General features: G+C 34.1%; 1 protein-coding gene across 2 annotated transcripts; it reads right to left on the minus strand.

The window, feature by feature from the left end:
• Positions 1 to 48: 48 nt before the first annotated feature.
• On the minus strand, positions 49 to 12,497 carry LOC106427602 (probable LRR receptor-like serine/threonine-protein kinase At1g29720). Of its 2 annotated transcripts, XM_013868318.3 has the most exons (25): positions 12,219 to 12,496; positions 11,935 to 12,103; positions 11,772 to 11,843; positions 9,887 to 9,958; positions 9,726 to 9,797; positions 9,572 to 9,643; positions 9,385 to 9,456; positions 9,138 to 9,209; positions 8,985 to 9,056; positions 8,843 to 8,908; positions 8,702 to 8,773; positions 8,086 to 8,145; positions 7,943 to 8,011; positions 7,755 to 7,805; positions 7,601 to 7,642; positions 6,260 to 6,303; positions 5,752 to 6,134; positions 5,469 to 5,667; positions 5,113 to 5,133; positions 4,891 to 5,025; positions 4,692 to 4,810; positions 4,402 to 4,612; positions 956 to 1,187; positions 725 to 875; positions 49 to 644 (listed from the first exon to the last, which is right to left on the minus strand). In XM_013868318.3, the coding sequence occupies exons 1-25, from the start codon at positions 12,322 to 12,324 to the stop codon at positions 246 to 248; spliced, it is 3,033 nt and encodes a 1,010-aa protein (XP_013723772.2). In that variant the 5' UTR covers positions 12,325 to 12,496; the 3' UTR covers positions 49 to 245. The 2 variants fall into 2 exon arrangements, with proteins under 2 accessions (XP_013723772.2, XP_048606236.1); XM_048750279.1 differs by lacking the exon at positions 5,113 to 5,133 and having other exon boundaries at positions 12,219 to 12,497.
• Between the last annotated feature and the right edge of the window lie 7,889 nt (positions 12,498 to 20,386).

Here is a 20,386-nt window from a genome sequence, read left to right on the forward strand (position 1 = left end):
TATAAAAGAAAGAAAGTAAAATATTTTCAATTTGTGCAGCGAATCTTCTTAGAATATGTAAATGATTTTAGGAAAGTTATAGGAAAGAGAGTTTGATTCAAAAAGCACTAGAGATGTGTTTTTAGATATATGTAAATTAACCTAGTAATAAGATTTCAGACAACTTTAATGATATGACTAGGTAGCTATAAGATTACTTCACAGACCATTGCTTCCTCTTAAGGACTCGTGCACATCTTTTGATATCACATCGACGAGGAAGGCAACTCCACTGTGGAGTTCAGAATCACAGATTCGGGGTACAATGGGTAGAGATCACTACCGGAAACAGAGGACTTCATTGTCGATGCTGTTTGATCGGTCACACCAGATGTGCTCGAGCTAGCATGTGTATCAGCGTCCCTCAGCTTCGAGATGCTCCAGTTATGTCCATATAAACCAGGATCTGACATAACTTGTGTTACTTCAATCTCTCCTTCGAGCATTTGTACAGCCTCAGACATTGTAGGCCTTAAAGAAGGAGATGAATGTGTGCAAACGAGAGCAACTTTGATCATCCTCACTGCTTCTTTGCTGTTGAAATCACCTTCAAGCACTGGATCTACAATATCCATTATGTCCCCTGTCTGTTGCAGCATCAATGCCTGAGATTCACAAAAGTGGTCTAAGTAAACGTATAACACAAGCATACGGATATTAAATGAAAAACAATCTCCAAGGTTACCCAATTGATAAGAGAGACGTGATCAGCACTTCCCTTGTGTTTAGTATTACTCTTGCCACTAACAATTTCGATGGCCACAACCCCGAAGCTATACACGTCTGCTTTCTCTGTTAGTTGACCCCATAATGCATACTCTGGAGCCATGTATCCGCTGCATTGTAACAAGAATAAAGACTAAGATATATTTATTTGGCTATGGTGCAGTTTTTGTTTTATAATATACTAACTTACATGGTTCCTGCAATCTTGGTGCTAATGTGAGTGTGTTCTTCTTCGTGGAGCCTAGCCAATCCAAAGTCAGATATCTTTGCGTTTAGGTCAGCATCTAGAAGCACATTTGTTGTTTTAATGTCACGATGAACCATCCTGACTATAGATCCTTCGTGGAGGAATGCAAGCCCTCTTGCGATTCCTACACAGATTTTTTGTCTCATTGCCCATTCTAACTTTGTTGTGCTCTTTCCTGGAAATGGGACATGTGATAACATATATGGAAGAGATATGCACACTTGAATTAGGCTCAAGACGTAAAGGAACGCTGAATGAATTTTAATTTATTAATAAAAATAAAAATAAATTAATTTCTAGGTCTCGAATAGACATTTTTAAGTTTTTGTAAAATAGATCTCAAAAACTAAAATGACCAAAATAACATTTTTTATTTTGAAAATTTTACATTTTTTTTTATTTTTTAAAATTTGAAATCATATCCCCAAAACCCCACTCTTCAACTCTAAATCCTAACCCTAAACTTTAGACCTTAAACCCTAAACTCTAATGTCTAGATTAATTAACCCTAGGACTATAAGTGTATATTTACTTTTTTTGATAAAACATTTCAGTAACCTCCGAGATGATTGCAGGCCCCACCGTCGTCCAGTTTGTCCTGAAGAAACCGGCCGAGAACCCGTCTGGGCTCGGAGCCCTTCCTGCGAACATCAACCACACACATCTGCGCCTCATACCAAAGATCTTGGCTCCAAAAACGGTTGCAGATTACAGACCGTTAGCTTTGTGCAACGTTTATTACAAAATTATCTCCAAAGTAATCACACGAAGACTCCAGCCGGTGCTCGATTTCATCATTGCCGAAAACCAATCAGCATTTGTAGCTGGAAGAGTGATAACAGACAACATCATGATAACCCATGAGACTTTACACTTCCTGAAGAGATCCGGAGCTACAAAACGCTGTTCTATGGCGGTAAAAACAGACATGAGCAACGCGTACGATAGACTCGAGTGGAATTTCATTGAAGCAGTAATGCGTAGACTTGGGTTCCATGACAGTTTATGTGGCTGGATTATGCGACTTATCTCCTCAGTGACGTACTCAATCCTGTTCAATGGAGAAGCACAAGGACTGATATGCCCGTCTCGAGGAATCCGACAAGGAGACCCGCTGTCTCCATATATCTTTATACTTTGCAGCGAGGTATTATCCGGTCTGTGTACTAAAGCCCAAAGTATCGGATCCCTAGCAGGAGTGCTGGTGGCGAGAGCTAGCCAAAAAATCAATCATCTCTTTTTCGCAGACGATACAATGTTCTTCACCAAAACGACGCCAACAAGTGTAAACGCCTTAAAGGAGGTACTGACAAAGTACGAAGCTGCATCAGGCCAGATGATTAACACTGCGAAGTCGTCAATTACATTCTCCAACAAGACTCCGAGCGATATATCCGAGAGAGAGTAATGGCGAGTTTAGGTATCCCTAAGGAAGGCATAGTGGGAAAGTACTTAGGGCTACCTGAACATTTCGGGAGAAGAAAAAAGGATCTATTTACATTGATTGTTGATCGCATCCATCAAAAAGCCGCAAGCATGAGCACCCGACAACTCTCTGCGGTGGGGGGGGGGGGGGAGTTAACCATGTTAAAAATGGTTCTTTCGGCTATGCCATCACATTCCATGATGTGTTTCAAGCTGCCAAAGAGTCTTACAAAGAGGATTCAATCTGCATACACGAGATTTTGGTGGGATACGAGTCAAGAGAAGAAGAAGATGTGTTGGGTATCATGGGAGAGATTGACTCAATCAAAGGCTGATGGAGGACTCGGATTCCGCGACATTGAAGCCTTCAATGATGCTCTCTTACCCAAGCAAGGCTGGTGTTTACTGAAAAAACCTGATTGCTTACTCGCAAAAGTACTGATGGGTAAATATTGCGCCATTGAACCATTCCTATCTGTGTCTGCTTCGAATTCATGCTCCCATGGATGGAGAAGCATACTTTGCGGTAGAGACCTATTGTTACAAAACACTAGGAAAGCGATAGGGAATGGAGAAGACACCATGATGTGGGACGAACCGTGGCTGTCGACAGAGGAACCACGTAGACCGATAGGCCCACCAGACGCTGGCTCCAAAAGCCTCAACGTTGCAGCGGTACTGAACCCTATAACAGGAGACTGGGATCGGGATAAAGTTGAATTACTATTACCCTCTCATTCTGAAGAGATTTTCTTGCTTAAGCCAAGCAAGACGAGGAGCAGAGATGCTCACTCTTGGTTAGGCACAAGAAATGGAGACTACTCAACGAAAACCGGTTATTATACAGCGATGGCAAAAAGAACACTAGCAGAGGGTACTCCTCAACAAGCAAACTTTTACTGGATGGCAGATATTTGGTTGATCCCCATTCCACCGAAGTTGCGAGTGTTCTTATGGAAAATAGTCCAAAAGGCCTTACCCTTGGGAGATAATTTGGAATCGAGAGGGATTATCGCGACAAACCTCAACTGTATCCATTGTGGAGCTAGAGAACAGCGGACCATCTATTCCTTACGTGCTCGTTTGCGATTCAAATCTGGAACCAGTCTCCGATCCAACATGTGTCAAGCATAATAGCGAGTACAGAGTTCCCAAAAGCACTTAAGGCTTCAAGGAAAGCTCTTAACCTACCACCATCAGGTATGGTGTTGGGATCCTTATTCCCATGGATTTGCTGGAACATATAGATTGCAAGGAACTACAAGACTTTTGAGAAGAGAAACTTTGATGCAAAAGAAACCCTGTCTAAGGCAATAGTGGATGCACGAGAATGGCAAGCTGCACAACTGCAACATGTAACTCCTAAACATATCGGACAACAACCAAGCTTCCCCCCCCCCCCCCCCCCATGCTACAAGGACACCACGAAGTCATCACCGTTCATACAGATGCAGCCTGGAAGGAAACAGAAAAGAAAGCGGGGTTGGCTTGGATTTTCTCGGACCATACCGGGAAAGTCTTGACCAAAGGAGCTGCAATAGAACACTTCGTTTCCTCCCCACTGGTGGCAGAGGGTATGGCGATAAGGGAAGCGCTACTACAAGCACATTCTTTCAGGTACAGAAAACTACTCATCAAATCCGACAGCTCAGACAATCATCCGAGTGGGAGAGAGCTTTTTGGTATCCTCCGGGATATCCACAACCTGTCTTGTATCTCTCTGTTTCTTGCTTTTGTTTCATTCCTCATTTAGACAATATCGCTGCTGACACTCTTGCTAAGAAAGCTCTAGCTACAACTATGGTCATGTAAAACTTCGGTCTTTTTCTATTAATGAATTGTTGCTCAAAAAAAAATGATAAAAAATATTTAAGTCTATTTTGGTCTTTTTTTATTTTTAAGATATATATTTGTGACAAAAAAAATTTAGGTCTATCCTAGAAAATTTCTATTAATTTATTTACCGGATAAAGCAAGAGCAAGTGAGTTGTTTTCCATGTACTCATACACGAGCAGCAATTGTTCCTTCTCGACACAGCATCCATAAAGCTTGACAAGGTTTGGATGATTCAAACCTGAGATCATTCCTATTTCATTCACAAATTCTCGATTTCCTTGGCATGACTTGGAAGAAAGCTGCTTCACTGCTATGATTGTTCCATCTGACAGCTCTCCCTGCATTAAGTTTCTCATATCAGAAACCAAAAAAAAAACATCCATACTTGAGAAGAACTTAGCATCTGTTTTATTATACTTTGAATACGGATCCGAAACCTCCTTCTCCAAGTTTGTTGGCTTGATCAAAATCGTTTGTTGCAGCTTGAAGTTGCCTCCATGTAAAGCAAAGAGTTTGCAAACCCTGTGCTCTCAGATCTACAAGATCATATGTTCAGTAGAAAATCATTATAGTAATGCTAAAATGAATTAGTTATGTACCACAAATGGATTCATACCACGTTCTCTTGTGTTGTTGTCTGCTCTGCATCTTCTCCGACCATATATTCCCAAAGCCAAGAGAATAATTGTTACCAAGGCACCCGTTCCCCCCACAATCAGGGGATATCTAATGTGATGTTTGATTTTCTCCGCTACAAATGTGTAAATATAATTCATCATATTACAAACAGTATACAGAAAGACATTGTTAACAAGGTAGTTTTTATTTGTCTAAGAACCTCCACATCGTGGCTCCTGGCCTGAAAGTTTGAAAGATGAATATTATCGTTAGGTGAAAGCGTAATGTTCTCCAGTTATGGCAGTTTGAGAGTGAAACAACTTGTTGTTAAAAAAGCCTTGAAAGATATACGAGAGTAAGGTTGTTGAAGCACTACAAGAAAACAAGGCAGAGTTCCCAACAGATGTCCCCACAAATTTCCGACAGATATTTTTTTTCTCGGTAAAATAGACCCGATGGATGACTTCGTCGGGAAAGCCCGATGGAATTTTCCGTTGGGATTTGCATGTTTTCTTGTAGTGAAGCAAAGACTTGAGATAATCAAATACAATGGAGTAAATAAGAAGTGTTACTTACTGTGACACAAGGAGATTGCAGAGATAAGAGGACCATAGTTTCCTCTTTTGGGTATCATTGTTGTCCCTTTCCCAGCCCAATACAACCGGATCTCTAACATATGATCGGTCACATCAACAGCTTTCAGTTCTTTGATAACAGGCTTCAGATTCCCTTTAGCCTCCTCTTTGATGTTAAAATCACTCAAGAACAGTTTACCCTAACAAGAGGAAAAGGAAATGAATGTCAATCTTCCATACTATGATTACTGTAGACAAATATTTAGTAAAAACAGATCCTTAACCTGAACATAGACATCAAATATGCGTCTGCCCAGACGACCGTGTGGTTCTGAAAACTGAATCTCCATAAAATGGAGGCTCACATTGTAGTCTCCATTTTCCAAGCAAAATGCATAATAAGCAAGAGAGAGAGCAGATCGACGTGCGGTCTTATAAAGACCATGAGAATCTCCAAGTGGTGTCATACTAGTAGTTGAAATGGTGTATGCGTCATCATTAATATCATCATCCATAAAGTCACCAGTATTACTGATTCCCCAATTTTTGATGTGCTGATTTGTTGCGGCTTTGGTAATGTTATTATCAGCTTCATATGTGATTTTATATGAAGAGTTTGTAGTAACTATGCTGTCTCCACCACAATTTATATGTAGAAACCGCCGATCTACAAATACAGTCCATAACGACTACCAACGTCAACAGAAAGAGATAATTAACAGGAAAGAGAAGTATCAGCTTCATATGTGATTTAGAGAAAAGTTAAGACAGGATCATATACTGTGTACTCACAGCTTGTGCAGTTGATAGGACCAGCACATGGAAGAAGCCCAGTTCTGTATGAAAAGACTACCAAATTGTTAGGCAACTCATCGGCACAATATGTTCCAAACGATTTTATTAATAATGGTACTACGATATTTTAATAATTATTGTAAATTAATAACTTTATAAATTAATAAAATAACATAGTTGTCACATTATTAGTCCAATGGTTGTTTAGCTGCAGGGAAAATATATTAATTTATAGAGTTATTTACTTTTACTTAACTTATTTTTTTTTAGATTTTTTTTCATTTTTAATAATTTATTCTCTTATAAATTTATCTATTTAAACCATATTTTAATATTTTCTCACTGAATTTAATTTATGATTTTCTAGCTTTATATCATTTTTACAGTTATTAATTTTTTACTGTGATAATTATAAAATTACATTAAATTTCAAATAAACATTATTTCTATTATTCTCGTGTTAAATTATTGGCTCATCTTTGAATAAAAACAACCTAAATATTTAAAAATATAAAGATAATTAAGTTGTAATTAAAAAGTTATAGTATATAATCATTTGATAGTTAAATTATGAGGCCACATTATTTCAATGTGCTTCAGGCCACAAAGTTAGTAGGGACTGGCGGCTTATAAAAAAATCAAAGCCTATTACTATTGCTGTTTTCTAAAGCATGAGATTCCTATGTTTTAGATTTGATAGTTGCAAGATAAACAGCAGGTTACTGTTTCAACATAGAGGTTAGCGTTAGAGCTGGACATTGATATATTTGCTACCCGGCTTGAAAAAGCAAGTACTTGACGTTGTTAAATCAAGTAGCAAATCCGCAAATCTTACTACTTGCAAATACAAGTCAAGTATCAAGTATTACGATTTTTTTCTAATACTCGATCCATTAGTTGTTTTATTAGTTGTTATTGGTTCTAAAAGTATATATATGACCTATTAAAATACTTGTTTTACTTCTGACATTGTAATAAAAATTAAAAATATTATTCTTCAGGTATTTTATATTATAAGTACTTATTTTGAATGGGTTATATACACTCACTAAATCAAATTACTTGAATTGATTGAATAAAGTAACAAGTATATGGAAAAATAAGATTCCATGTTTAATTGTACTTATCAGTTTTGGTACATTTAGTTTTAAAGTTTTAAACCTAAATAAACAAGTATTAAGTATTACCAAATAATTTGCAAGTATTAAAAATATATGCAAGTACTTGATTACTAAGTACAAGCCAAAAATTCTAATACTCGCACAAGGCAAGTCAAATAGAGAATAGGGAAAAAGACCAAGTACCCGGCTTGCACCCATGCCTAGTTACCGTACTTACAAGTTGTTCTTCAAATATGAACTCCGGTATGTATTAATGTTACTGATTCAACAAAAAGTGAAAATAAAAAACTTCAACATGATCAGCAGGTTATAAACATAGAGCTAAGTAAATAAGTTAATTAATATTGCTGTTACTGATTTCATGTTCGTACATCTTTTCCTGGCAGCCAGACGACCATGAGAAATTGTTGTACGAGAGATCACTGTGAGAGATTGCCAAAATAAAAAAATCACCAAAAAGATTAGTTAACATGACGAAAAATAGCACAAGTGATAGAGAACGGAAAAGGTTACACGTGCATTTTTTTGGGGGGTAAAATGTCAAGATGGTTAAACGTACATATTAGATTTGCTATTGAGAAAACCATCAAATACAATGTCTCCAGAGAGCCTATTTCCAGTCAAATAGCTGAAAGAACATGTCAAAGAAGATACTGTGATAATGTCTCTTTATCATTCTCAATCTCATATTATAGTACTTACGTATAGTATGGTGCCCTTACTCCATTTACATCACCAGTCAACTTGTTAAATGATAAATCACTGCAACAAACGTGTACTAAATAAATAATTACTTCTGGACGGATGTCTGTGTTTTCATATACAAATTTATGGAATCAGCAATTATTCCTAAGTATAGCATATCTTTTATCTTTTATAACACAACTTCGTTAAAACCTCAAACATTCGGACTACAAGGAAAATTCATCAAAGCGCTACAAGCATAAGAACATAAAGAAACATAAATGATGGTAGTAGAGTGAGACTCAAATATGTAATTTACGACTACTTTCTAAAGAGAATAGACTACTCCTAACACGACTTGAACTTGTGTACTCTTAAATCTCTTCTAAATGATCTAAAAATTGTAACCACAACACCAACTCGTCATTAGTGATCTTGTCATACTTGCATGTTACTCTCAAAAAAAGCTACATTTTCTTTTCTCTAAGATATTTATTGATGTTACCCATGAGTCCAAGATAATCTATATGTGTGTGCAGCTAGAACTGATGTAGTCCAGTAACTTTACGCACATAAAAGTACAATGTCATGAATCCAAAGCAAATATCTCAGATTTCACCAAATACAAACTTACAGAGTTCGTAAGTCCGTCTTACTCCAGATGTAAGAAGGAATTGGACCAGACATACTCACATTCCTCAATATCCTGAAACAGGGACGGAGACTTTAGTTTCATATCCTCAAATAAAATCAAGCTTCACTGGAAAACACATACAGGTTTTTGATGACTTTGCTAGATATATTAGGAAAGGAGTTTATCCCGGTCATATCACTAATAATCCTGAAAATGAGTATTAGAGGTCAGGATATGTATTTCAATGGTACTTGAAATGATCAATTAATTTTTAGTTAATTACAGGTTAGTAAGATTTTCTAGGCGGGCCACTGCGTCAGGAATAGGTCCTTTCAGTCCACTTGCTTGTAGATCTCTGTTGAACATATTCGACACAAGTTATATTGAAACACAAACTTTAAAAGAAACTACAGTTGGTAATGAGGAAAAAGCTTACAGCCTTTGAAGCCGAGACCAGTTGCCAATATATTCTGGGATGATTCCACTGAAGTTATTGTCACTTATCCTACTGCATAGTGTAAACAAACAGCTAATTCACTTTCTTGCAGATCACGGAAAAGTCACAAAGCAAAAGCTCTAACCAAGAGGTTACAAATTGTAACTTACAATGAAATCTAGGTCCAAATATAAGAACATTAATTTCCAAAGTTTCAATTTACCTTCTAAGTGTAGCGACAACTTACAATTTCTCAAGGTTTACCAGTCTAGCTAGACTGCTAGGAAGTCTTCCTGTAAATTGATTGGACGCAAGTTCCCTGCAAAATCCAGTTTTCAGAATAGATTACAGCTAAATACTAAAATATTTCAATACAATACTAGAATAGATTCTTTTGGTTTTGGACGATGGTTAAGATGCAAAGAGAGTCTTACAATCCTATTAGGTTGGTCAAGTTACCAAGCTCATCAGGAATAGGACCAGAGAACTGGTTGGCTTCAACCCCTCTGAAAAATTCATTACAATAAAGTAATATTAGACTAATGATCAGAAGCCATACCCCTAGAGGGCTACAGGTATGAGACGTACAGGAATGTCAGACTCTTGAAGTATTGTAAACCAGTAGGTAAAGGCCCAGACAAATTATTCGCGGAGAGGGAACTGCGTGAAAAGTCATAGTTAACTCGCGAATCATGAAGAGAAAGTTTTCAAAGCTGGAAAAGGAACAAAAAGAGAGAGAGAGAGCTGACATGTTTGTGAGGTATGGCATTGAAGCCCACTCCATCGGGATTGAACCCGAAAGGTAATTACGGCACAAGTTTCTACCAAGAACAAAAACCACTATATAAATATTTCTTCTCCATTTCCAAATAATATTTCCTCTGCTTCTTAGAAATGTGATTTTAACATTTTTTGTTGTTATTTTAAAATTTCAATGTAAATTATATTTATTTTCAGTTTTAACATTAATTGTAAACTGCTCTAATATTATTGATATATTTATTTATCGCAAATATTATCAAATAGGTGTAATTTATGAAACATAAATGCATTTTAATCATTTTTAATATGTGTTAAAATTTTAAATTGACATTTTTTATAAAAAAGAATGAGTATATATTTAGGAAAGTATGACTTTTCAAACATATAAAGAAACATATTAAATTTTAATTATAAATATATTAATTTTGTTTTTTTGTTTTTAATATATTATTTTTGTTATTAACTATTTTTATTAAATTTTAGCCAATCAAAATTTATTAGACACAATAGATTTCTTCAAAACATAAAATTTACCACTATTACCTAATAAAATGAATTAAAATGTACAAAATATATCTTTTTGAAATATGTTTTCCTAAAATCCCCTATATATTAAAAGAGAAACATTATACATTTTATATATGACATGTGTCATCACTAGAACGCTTCTTAAAGTCTCTAGAAAAATATGTTGGTCCACTAAACATATATTATATACTTCTCATTAAACTAATCATAAATTAGTTAACAATCTACAATTAATTTTTTCATTCTTTTCTTAAATAAAAGCTATGGAATTACCAAAAGTGAATAGATTATATATATTTGTCAATTAGTGATTTTAATAATAAAGATTTAAAAACAATTTACATATCATCAATGATTTTTTAAATGTTATATTATTAAAATAAATTAAACAAAAATATTAGCCATATAATTGAAATTTAGATTTTCGTATATGTTATATTTTAATTTTTAGAAAACGACTATAAATTACGAAAAAATGTTAAAATTTTCACACTGAAAATTTTGTGATCAACGGTTTTAAATTTCTGAAATTGAGAATTTAATATTTTAATTTTAAAATTTGCATTGATTTTTCAAGAAAGATTATAAATTATTAAAAATATTAAAAATCCCACACTAAAAGTTTTGTTATTAATGGTTTAAAAATTTGTTAAAAATACAAATGAGCATAAAATCATATGATTAGGAAGTTTCATTTAATAGAAGTCATATTAAATATACTATATATATGTTAATATTATTTAAATTTAATTACATACAAAATAGGGAAAATAATTATTTAGATGTATTTACCACAAAATGATTGTAAATAAACAAAAGTGATTTCTTTAATTTATATGTGTCAATTTAATTATACATGTAACAGTTAATAGTTTTTCAATTATTCAATATATATTTATTGATTTATTTTTTTTTTTTTAAATGTTAAACAGATAATAATACGTAAAATAATGTGTATTTAAAATAATTATCGTGCGCAAGACGTGAGTCTTAAAATAGTATGTATTATTTTGAAAAAGTTGGAGTAGTATATATATTAGGTTGTTCTTAATCTATAGATAATAATTTTCAAAATTTAATATTATTTTATTTGTAAGTGAAATCAACTTTACCATTCGATTTATTTTGATTATACGGTTTTGATTTTTATTGATTATTAAAAATGGAAACCATAAAGTGTTTAAGCTTCCAGTTACAGTTTCATAGATCTTACATTTTGTTCACAAAAAAAAAAATCAATCATTTTGATATTATATTTATGCTGTTACAAAAATATTCTATAAATGGCTCGTTTTAGAAGTAAAACTTGTTTTGGTGCTATGTTTGCTAAAATTTCTAACTTACATTGACCGGAGATATCGAAGCTTGACTAACTGAGGAGGAAGTTTCCCAGGAAGATCCATGGTCTTGAGAGATCTGTATTTTTTCTCAAATGCAACAGAAACATATATAAAAGAAAAGATGTGAAAAAACCGATCAAACGATTAGAGAGAAGAATAACACTAACAAGTCGGTAATATGACATATCATGTTGTCACATTGACAATTAATGGCGGTGTCCCCACCATCAGTCTGATCGAAATCAAACTTTAGACTGCTCCTAGAGCAAGGATCTTCTGATTTGAGGTCCAATCCCTTGATACCAAGTGTAGTGGCTATCTCCTTAAGCGCCTTCACTGCATTAATATAATAACAAAAGTAAAATTAAACATTGATCATATGAATTTATACTGATTTTAACTGTGATTTTATAAGAATTGTCTAGAAAATGGCCATTCTTTCTTCTCATACACTCATCTGGATGAAGAAGTGGTCGTGAGGCCGATGTCGTTAGAGTTGCGAGGAAGCTTGTGATGATGGCAAAGAATATAAGAAAACTCGAGAAAGGTATCGACATATCGATATAAATTATATATAGTGATGCTCTGTATGTGTATTTGTTTGGTGAATCACAATGTTATCATCAGCAAGTGATTCAGTAGTTATATAATACTACATTACTTGTAGGTTTGTTAACAACAAAAATAAACATTTCTTGTAGGGTTTTTTCTTGGGTCTTCGGTGCCTACAGAATAAAGATATATGTACTGAGTCTACCATACTTAATAAATGTTGATGCTGAAGGTATAGTGGAGAACAGAGACGTTCGTGATTTGATGTTTCATGTCTCCTTGTGTATTTTAATGATTAATTTTAGAAGCATTTTGTTCTCACTAAAAGAAGTTTTTTTTTTTTTTTTTTTGGTCAAGCACTAAAAGAAGTTCAATAATTAAATTTGAGAAAGAAAAAAAGAAGTTTGTTAAGAACGTCAAACATGGCAGCACCTCAATTGTTGAGTTTGTAAACAAACATGGAGTCTACTGTCACTATTTACACAGTAAATCCTACTTTTTAATTTCTGTATATACGATCGTTTCGATCGTTTATAACACACCTCAGTCTCTTCTCTCTCTATAATAACAAATTCTTTCTTTCTATATCAGTGTTAAAAATTCTACGGGTATAAAATTTCGCTCTTATTTAAATTCCTACGATACAATAAAATACCAGTTCTTTTTATAACACGTTATCAGCACGATCACTCTCCGATTCGGTAAAATTTATTTGTATCATTTATACCCTGTTATAATGGTCGGTATACCGCCTCTACTATTATTTATATCATGTTATAATGGCCGGAATACCGCCTATATTATTTACTAGTAATTTAATTTATTTATTAGTCGGCCGAGCCGCCTTATATACTGTTTATTATTTATTGGTCGGCCGAGCCGCCTTATATTCTGTTTATTATTAATTGGTCGGCCGAGCCGCCGTATAATTTATTTATTACTCTGCATTGATCGGCTGAGCCGTCGCATGATTTGTTGTCATAACATAAATATTTCATTGTCATAATTTTTTACTTTTATGAAATTTTATAGATTTGATTGACTGTTCAATACGATATTTTCAGACTAATTTTTGGTGCACTCGATTTAACCCCAACGGTCACAAAGAAAATTTTTCAAAAATTTCCTCTTTCTCCAACGGTCATGAACAGTTATTTTTATCTATAAATACAACTCATTTTCACTTCATTTCATCATCCAAAACATTTCATCTTCTCTCAAAAATTTCAAATCGCTCTCCTCCGATTTTTCATTTCAAGAAAGATGATTCGCGCACTTTTGTTTTTATGTGCCATTTTTATTTGTGTTTCTATTTATGGTTTATTCGTTGGAGAATTTACTCCGAGTGAATTTAAGATGAATATCAGTTTAATTTTCTTTACATCGCTTCTCCTTGTAATTGCTTGCATTATTAATGTAAACGGTTCCTTTTAATATTAATAATATTCTAATAATTTTTATTTATGTGCTTTAGAAATACAAATGGCAAAAATCGAGAAACTTCAGTTTCCGGCATTGGAAGTAACTGGGACAAACTACACGGCATGGGTTACAAACATGGAGCTTCATCTAGATTCCGAGGAAATACTCGGAAAAATAAAAGATGGCAATATATCAACCTCTCATGGAAAGGCTAAGGCCGTGATATTTCTGAGAAGGCATCTAGATGAAAACCTTACGCATGATTATGCGAGAACCAAAGATCCCTTAGATCTTTGGAAAGCTCTGAAGGAGAGGTTTGATAACCAAAGAAAAATTACTCTCCCCCATGCACTTGATGAGTGGAAAAATCTACGATTTCAAGATTTTGAAAAAGTGGAAACGTACAATTCCGCTATATTGAGAATAGCGGCGCAATTAGATTATTGCGGTAAGCCTGTCTCGGAAGCAGAAATGCTCGAGAAAACTTACCAAACGTTCCACAAAAATCATTATGTTCTACAAGAACAATATAGAAATTGTGGGTATACGAGGTTCTCTGAACTCGTTGTGGCGCTTATGATAGCGGAGAGAAATAATGAACTCCTCATCAAAAACCACAATGCCCGACCCACGGGAACCAAAGCATTTCCTGAGGTAAATGCAACGGATATAAAAAATCCGGAAAAAGGAAATTATTCCTATCGTGGGCGTGGTCGTGGCCGTGGTCACAATCGTCGTTTTGGTCGTGGTCGTGGTTATCGATTTAACCGCAACCATGAAAGGAGTAACAACCCAAGAGGAAGGGGATCCAACACATGGAATCGATCTGATCGGGTAAAAAGGAAAGAAACCCAAGAAAACCCTACTCATAAAAATGAGAACGTCTGTTACAAATGTGGATCGAAGGGACACTGGTCTCAAGTATGTCGAACTCTTCGGCATCTATGCCAATTGTACCAAGAATCTATTAAAGGCAAGGCAAAGGAAGTAAATCTCAATGAACACCTTGTGGGTACAACATCGACATACCTCGAATCCTCTGACTTTATGGGAGATTTCGACGAAACCACTCATCAAAATAATTGAAGTGCTTGTAATGATCAAGCTTAATAATGCCTAGTGATGCCATAAAATATTATGTATTTCACTTTCAAAATAATATTGTATTTCAAAATATCTAATGTATAATTATTGTGTACTTGTTATTGATGCATAATATGTTTACTTATGAAAGTTTATTTTCTTTATTAATATTAACTGTGTGTTACAGAAAAGGATAAGAAAGCAAATGGAACAACAACTAAACAAATGGGTAGAGAAGTTTGCATACCAGATAGTGGCACAACGCACACTATACTGAAGGATAAGAGATATTTCTCTACTTTAAAGTCAGTAAAAATGACTGTAAACACAATATCAGGTCCTACAGACCTGATCGAAGGAATTGGCAAGGCAAACTTTATGTTGCCTAATGGAACAAAGTTTTCCATAGATAATGCCTTATATTCTCCAAATTCTAAAAGAAATTTGTTGAGTTTCAAAGATATATACCGTCAAGGGTATAACACTGACTCTGCAACTGAGAATGGAAAGAAGTATTTATATATAACTTCTGAAAAATCAGGCAAAGGCCTTGTACTGGAAAAATTTCCAGAACTTCCTTCTGGATTGCATCACACTTATATTGATGCTATAGAATCACATCTTGTGATCAAAAGAAATCCAGAAGATGTTACATTATGGCATGATCGTCTTGGTCACCCAGGCACTACAATGATGCGAAAAATCATTGAAAGCTCACATGGTCATTCAATAAAAACCCAAGATATAAACTAAAGTAATAAAATGACATGTGATGCGTGTGCTCTTGGGAAATTAATCATAAGACCATCACCAACCAAAGTTGACAAAGAATCACCAAAGTTTTTGGAAAGAATCCAAGGTGATATTTGTGGACCAATACATCCACCGTGTGGACCATTCTACTACTTTATGGTATTAATCGATGCATCGAGTAAATGGTCACATGTTTGTTTGTTATCATCTCGAAATATGGCATTTGCGAGATTTCTAACTCAGATAATCAAATTAAGAGCACAGTTCTCAGATTATCCAATTAAAAGAGTTAGATTAGATAACGCTGGTGAATTCACATCCCAAACTTTTAATGATTATTGTATGGTATCAGGGATTGAAGTAGAGCATTCTGTTGCTCATGTTCATACACAAAATGGTTTGGCAGAATCATTAATTAAACGGCTGCAACTAATTGCAAGGCCATTGATCATGAGATCAAAACTCCCAACCTCTGTATGGGGACATGCTATTTTGCATGCAGAAGCACTAATTCGGATAAGACCAAGTGCATACCATAGATATTTCCCATTACAGTTAGCATTTGGAAAAGAACCAAATATCTCTCATCTAAAAATCTTTGGTTGTGCGGTTTATATTCCAATAGCACCACCACAACGTACAAATATGGGAACGCAAAGACGGTTGAGAATATATATTGGCTATGATTCTCCATCAATAATAAGATACCTAGAACCACAAACTGGTGATGTGTTAACGGCACGATTTGCCGATTGTCATTTCAATGAGAAAGAATTCCCAACTCTAGGGGGAGACAATAAACAAGTAGGAAAAGAGATCAAATGGAGTGTACCATCGTTATTACACCTTGATCCTCCTACGAAACAGTCAGAACTAAAAGTTCGACGTATCATGCATTTACAAAATATAGCAAATCAGCTACCTGATGCATTTGTTGATACCAAAATGGTAACTAAATCACATATACCCGCTGCAAATACTCCTGCTCGTATTGAAATACCACAAAATGGTGGAACGGCAGTTGATACACGTGAATCAGGAACACGTTTAAAGCGCGGTAGACCTATTGGTTCAAAGGATAAACTTCCTAGAAAATGTAAGGAATGTGAAAAGCATGATACTCCCAAAATAACAGAAAATATTTTGGACGAAGAAAATTGTGAATCTAACGACAATATAAAGCATCTTAAATCTGAAGGAAATCATGAGATTTCTATCAATTACATCCATAATGGAAAGATATGGAAACGAAATGAGATGGATGATATTGATGACGTTTTCTCATACCTTTTAGCAAAGGAAATAAATGAAGAAAACGAAGATCCAGAACCAAAGTCTGTATATGAATGTCAAAAGAGACATGACTGGATAAAATGGAAAGATGCAATTCAAGTCGAACTAGATTCGCTTAACAAACGAAACGTATTCGGACCTATTGTGCTCACACCCAAAGATATAAAACCTGTTGGGTACAAATGGGTGTTTGTCCGAAAAAGAAATGAGAAAAACGAGATTACAAGATACAAAGCTTGTCTCGTAGCCCAAGGTTTTTCTCAAAGGCCAGAAATTGATTATGAGGAAACTTATTCTTCTGTCATGGACGCAATCACATTTAGATTCCTGATGAGCCTAGCGGCCAATGAAAATTTAGAAATGCGTCTCATGGATGTCGTTACGGCATATTTATATGGATAATTAGATACTGATATCTATATGAGAATCCCAGATGGATTTAAAATGCCAGAAACGTTAAGTTCCAAACCTAATAAGTTATGTGCAATAAAATTGCAAAGATCATTATATGGGTTAAAACAATCTAGACGAATGTGGTATAATCGTCTCAGTGAACACTTAACAAAAGAAGGATACACGAATGATCCTATATGCCCTTGTGTTTTCATAAAGAAAACAACATCCGGATTTGTGATAATCGCGGTGTACGTTGATGATCTTAACATTATCGGAACTCAACAAGAAATACAAAAGGCGTCAGATTATTTAAAAGGAGAATTTGAGATGAAAGATCTCGGAAAGACAAAATATTGTCTAGGGTTACAAATTGAGCATTCTCAAAAAGGTATATTTGTACACCAATCTACATATACCAAACGAGTATTGAAACGCTTTAACATGGATAAAGCAACTCCTCTTAGCACCCCGATAGTCGTTAGATCACTTAATATTGAAAGTGATCCATTTCGACCACCTGAGGAGAAAGAAGAGATACTTGGTCCGGAAGTACCATATCTAAGTGCAATTGGAGCGCTGATGTACCTTGCAAATTGTACACGGCCTGATATATCATTTGCTGTGAATCTTTTGGCAAGATTCAGCTCATCTCCAACTCGAAGACATTAGAATGGGATTAAACATGTTTTTCGTTACCTCCAAGGGAACATTAATTTAGGCTTGTTTTATCCTAAAAGTTCAAAAGGTCAAATGGTTGGTTTTGCAGATGCTGGATATTTTTCAGATCCACACAAAGCCCGATCACAAACAGGATACGTATTCACGATAGGAGGCACTGCTATATCTTGGCGTTCTCAGAAACAAACGCTCGTGGCTACTTCTTCAAATCATGCTGAGATCATTGCACTCCATGAAGCAAGTAGAAAATGTGTATGGCTAAGATCAATAAGCCGACACATCTGTTCAAGCAGTGGGATTGACGAAAATACGGATCCAACTATTATATATGAAGATAATGCAGCATGTGTTGCTCAAACAAAAGACGGATATATCAAAAGCGATAGAACGAAACATATTCATCTGAAGTTCTTATCATATACTCAAGAACTCGTGAAGAAGAAAGAAATTGAAGTAAAATATGTCCAATCATGCGACAATGCAGCTGACCTCTTCACAAAATCACTTCTGACTTCAGTATTCAGAAAACATGTCCATAACATTGGAATGCGCCATCAGAAGGATCTATGACTGCTCATTCGAGGGGGAGCTTACGTAGTTGTACTCTTTTTAACGAGGCAACATAGACGTTAAGCAAAAGACGATAGTGACACCGGTCCCCAATGGGGAGTGTTACAAACGTCAAATATGGCAGCGCCTCAATTGTTGAGTTTGTGAACAAATATGGGGCCAACTGTCACTATTTACACAGTAACTTTCACTTTTTAATTTCATCGATCGTTTATAACACACCTCAATCTCTTCTCTCTCTATAATAACAAATTCTCTCTTTTTATATCAGTGTTAAAAATTCTACGGGTATAAAATTTCGTCCTTATTTAAATTCCTGCGATACAATAAAATACCAGTTCTTTTAAATTTCAATAATTAAATTTCAGAAAAAAAAAAGAAGTTTAAATTTTAGAAGCATTTTGTTCTCACTAAAAGAAGTTCAATAATTAAATTTCAGAAAGAAAAAAAAGAAGTTCAATTATTTAATGTCAAATGCTCCGTATTTTACCAACATGCGAAGTTGGTCTTTAAAATAACCAGTTTGGATTCTAAATGTCCACGAGCCCGAACCCTAAGACGATCACCTCGGTCCTTGGATATTTAACAAAAGAAGAATGATAAAAATGGAGTATAAAAAAGGAACTTTGGTCCCAATTCCAAAATAGAGCTTCGATCACTGAATTAACATAATTTGGCGATAACTGTACCACTTATTTCTGGTTTATCAATATCTTGAACTAATTGAAAAGTTCGAAACTATTGATTAATTCAAGATTTAATAAACAAAATAGAATGACTTGTTTTAAGATTTATTAAGATATTAAATTAACTGAAAGTTTCTATCTATACTAATTTTTGAAAAGTGAATTTGCTTACTTGTCATTTTTTCCATGATTTTAGTGAATTTTCTTATGTGTCATCTTTTCCATTATTTTAGAATAAATAATTAGTTTAATTAACATTATTATTTAAAACTTTATTTTATTATATATATATATCATGATATTTAAGATAAATAATAAACATTAAATTATTCTACTGATATATAACTATTTTTTAAAAAATATATTTTAATATACAATTATCATGATATTTAAGACATTTAATTAATCAATAGATATTAACAATATCTACCGATATATCATAATTACATTAATCTTATTTATTGTTTTGGAACAGGTTTTTCTTATATTTATTTTATGATTTGAATGACTAATATTATATCTGGTTTCTCTGATTCTTATTAGAAATACTGATCCAAATATAAATTATTATAATTTTTTTATATAAGTATACAATATTTTTTAATTAATCGATTTATTTGGTTTATTCGGTTGATTGGTTAATATATACTAAACCATATCCATATACTGCGGTTTTTAAAAATAACATCCATTCGGTTTATTCGGTACTACAAAATCTAAACTATTTTCTCAATTTTGGTTCGGTTCAGTTTTACCGGATTGAACACCCCTAGGCTATTATTATTTTGTTAATTTTTTTATGGGTTGTGATTGCTTATAATCCTTTCATTTTAGTCCAACTACAATAAATCCAATTTTTAATTTGATTATTACTATAGAAAATATTTTGATCCAAAATCTACATGCATAAATAAAACTAGGAAACAGTATAACATAATTTAGTATATTGATTACCAATATGAATATCGAACTATTATAACATAATATTAATTTAAATTTGTATCTAATTAAATAATTTTTAAAATAAAATAAACATTAGAATTAAAAATTGTTATATATATATTTATATATTAGTCCACACAAGGTGCGGGACATCAAGTAGTTGATTGATAAATGTACATCTGCCCCCCCCCCCCCCATCAAATATTAAAAATCAATATCAATTAAAAATGATAATATTAAAACC

This window comes from Brassica napus, chromosome C3, assembly GCF_020379485.1.
Source record: "Brassica napus cultivar Da-Ae chromosome C3, Da-Ae, whole genome shotgun sequence".
Classification (NCBI taxonomy): Eukaryota; Viridiplantae; Streptophyta; class Magnoliopsida; order Brassicales; family Brassicaceae; genus Brassica; species Brassica napus.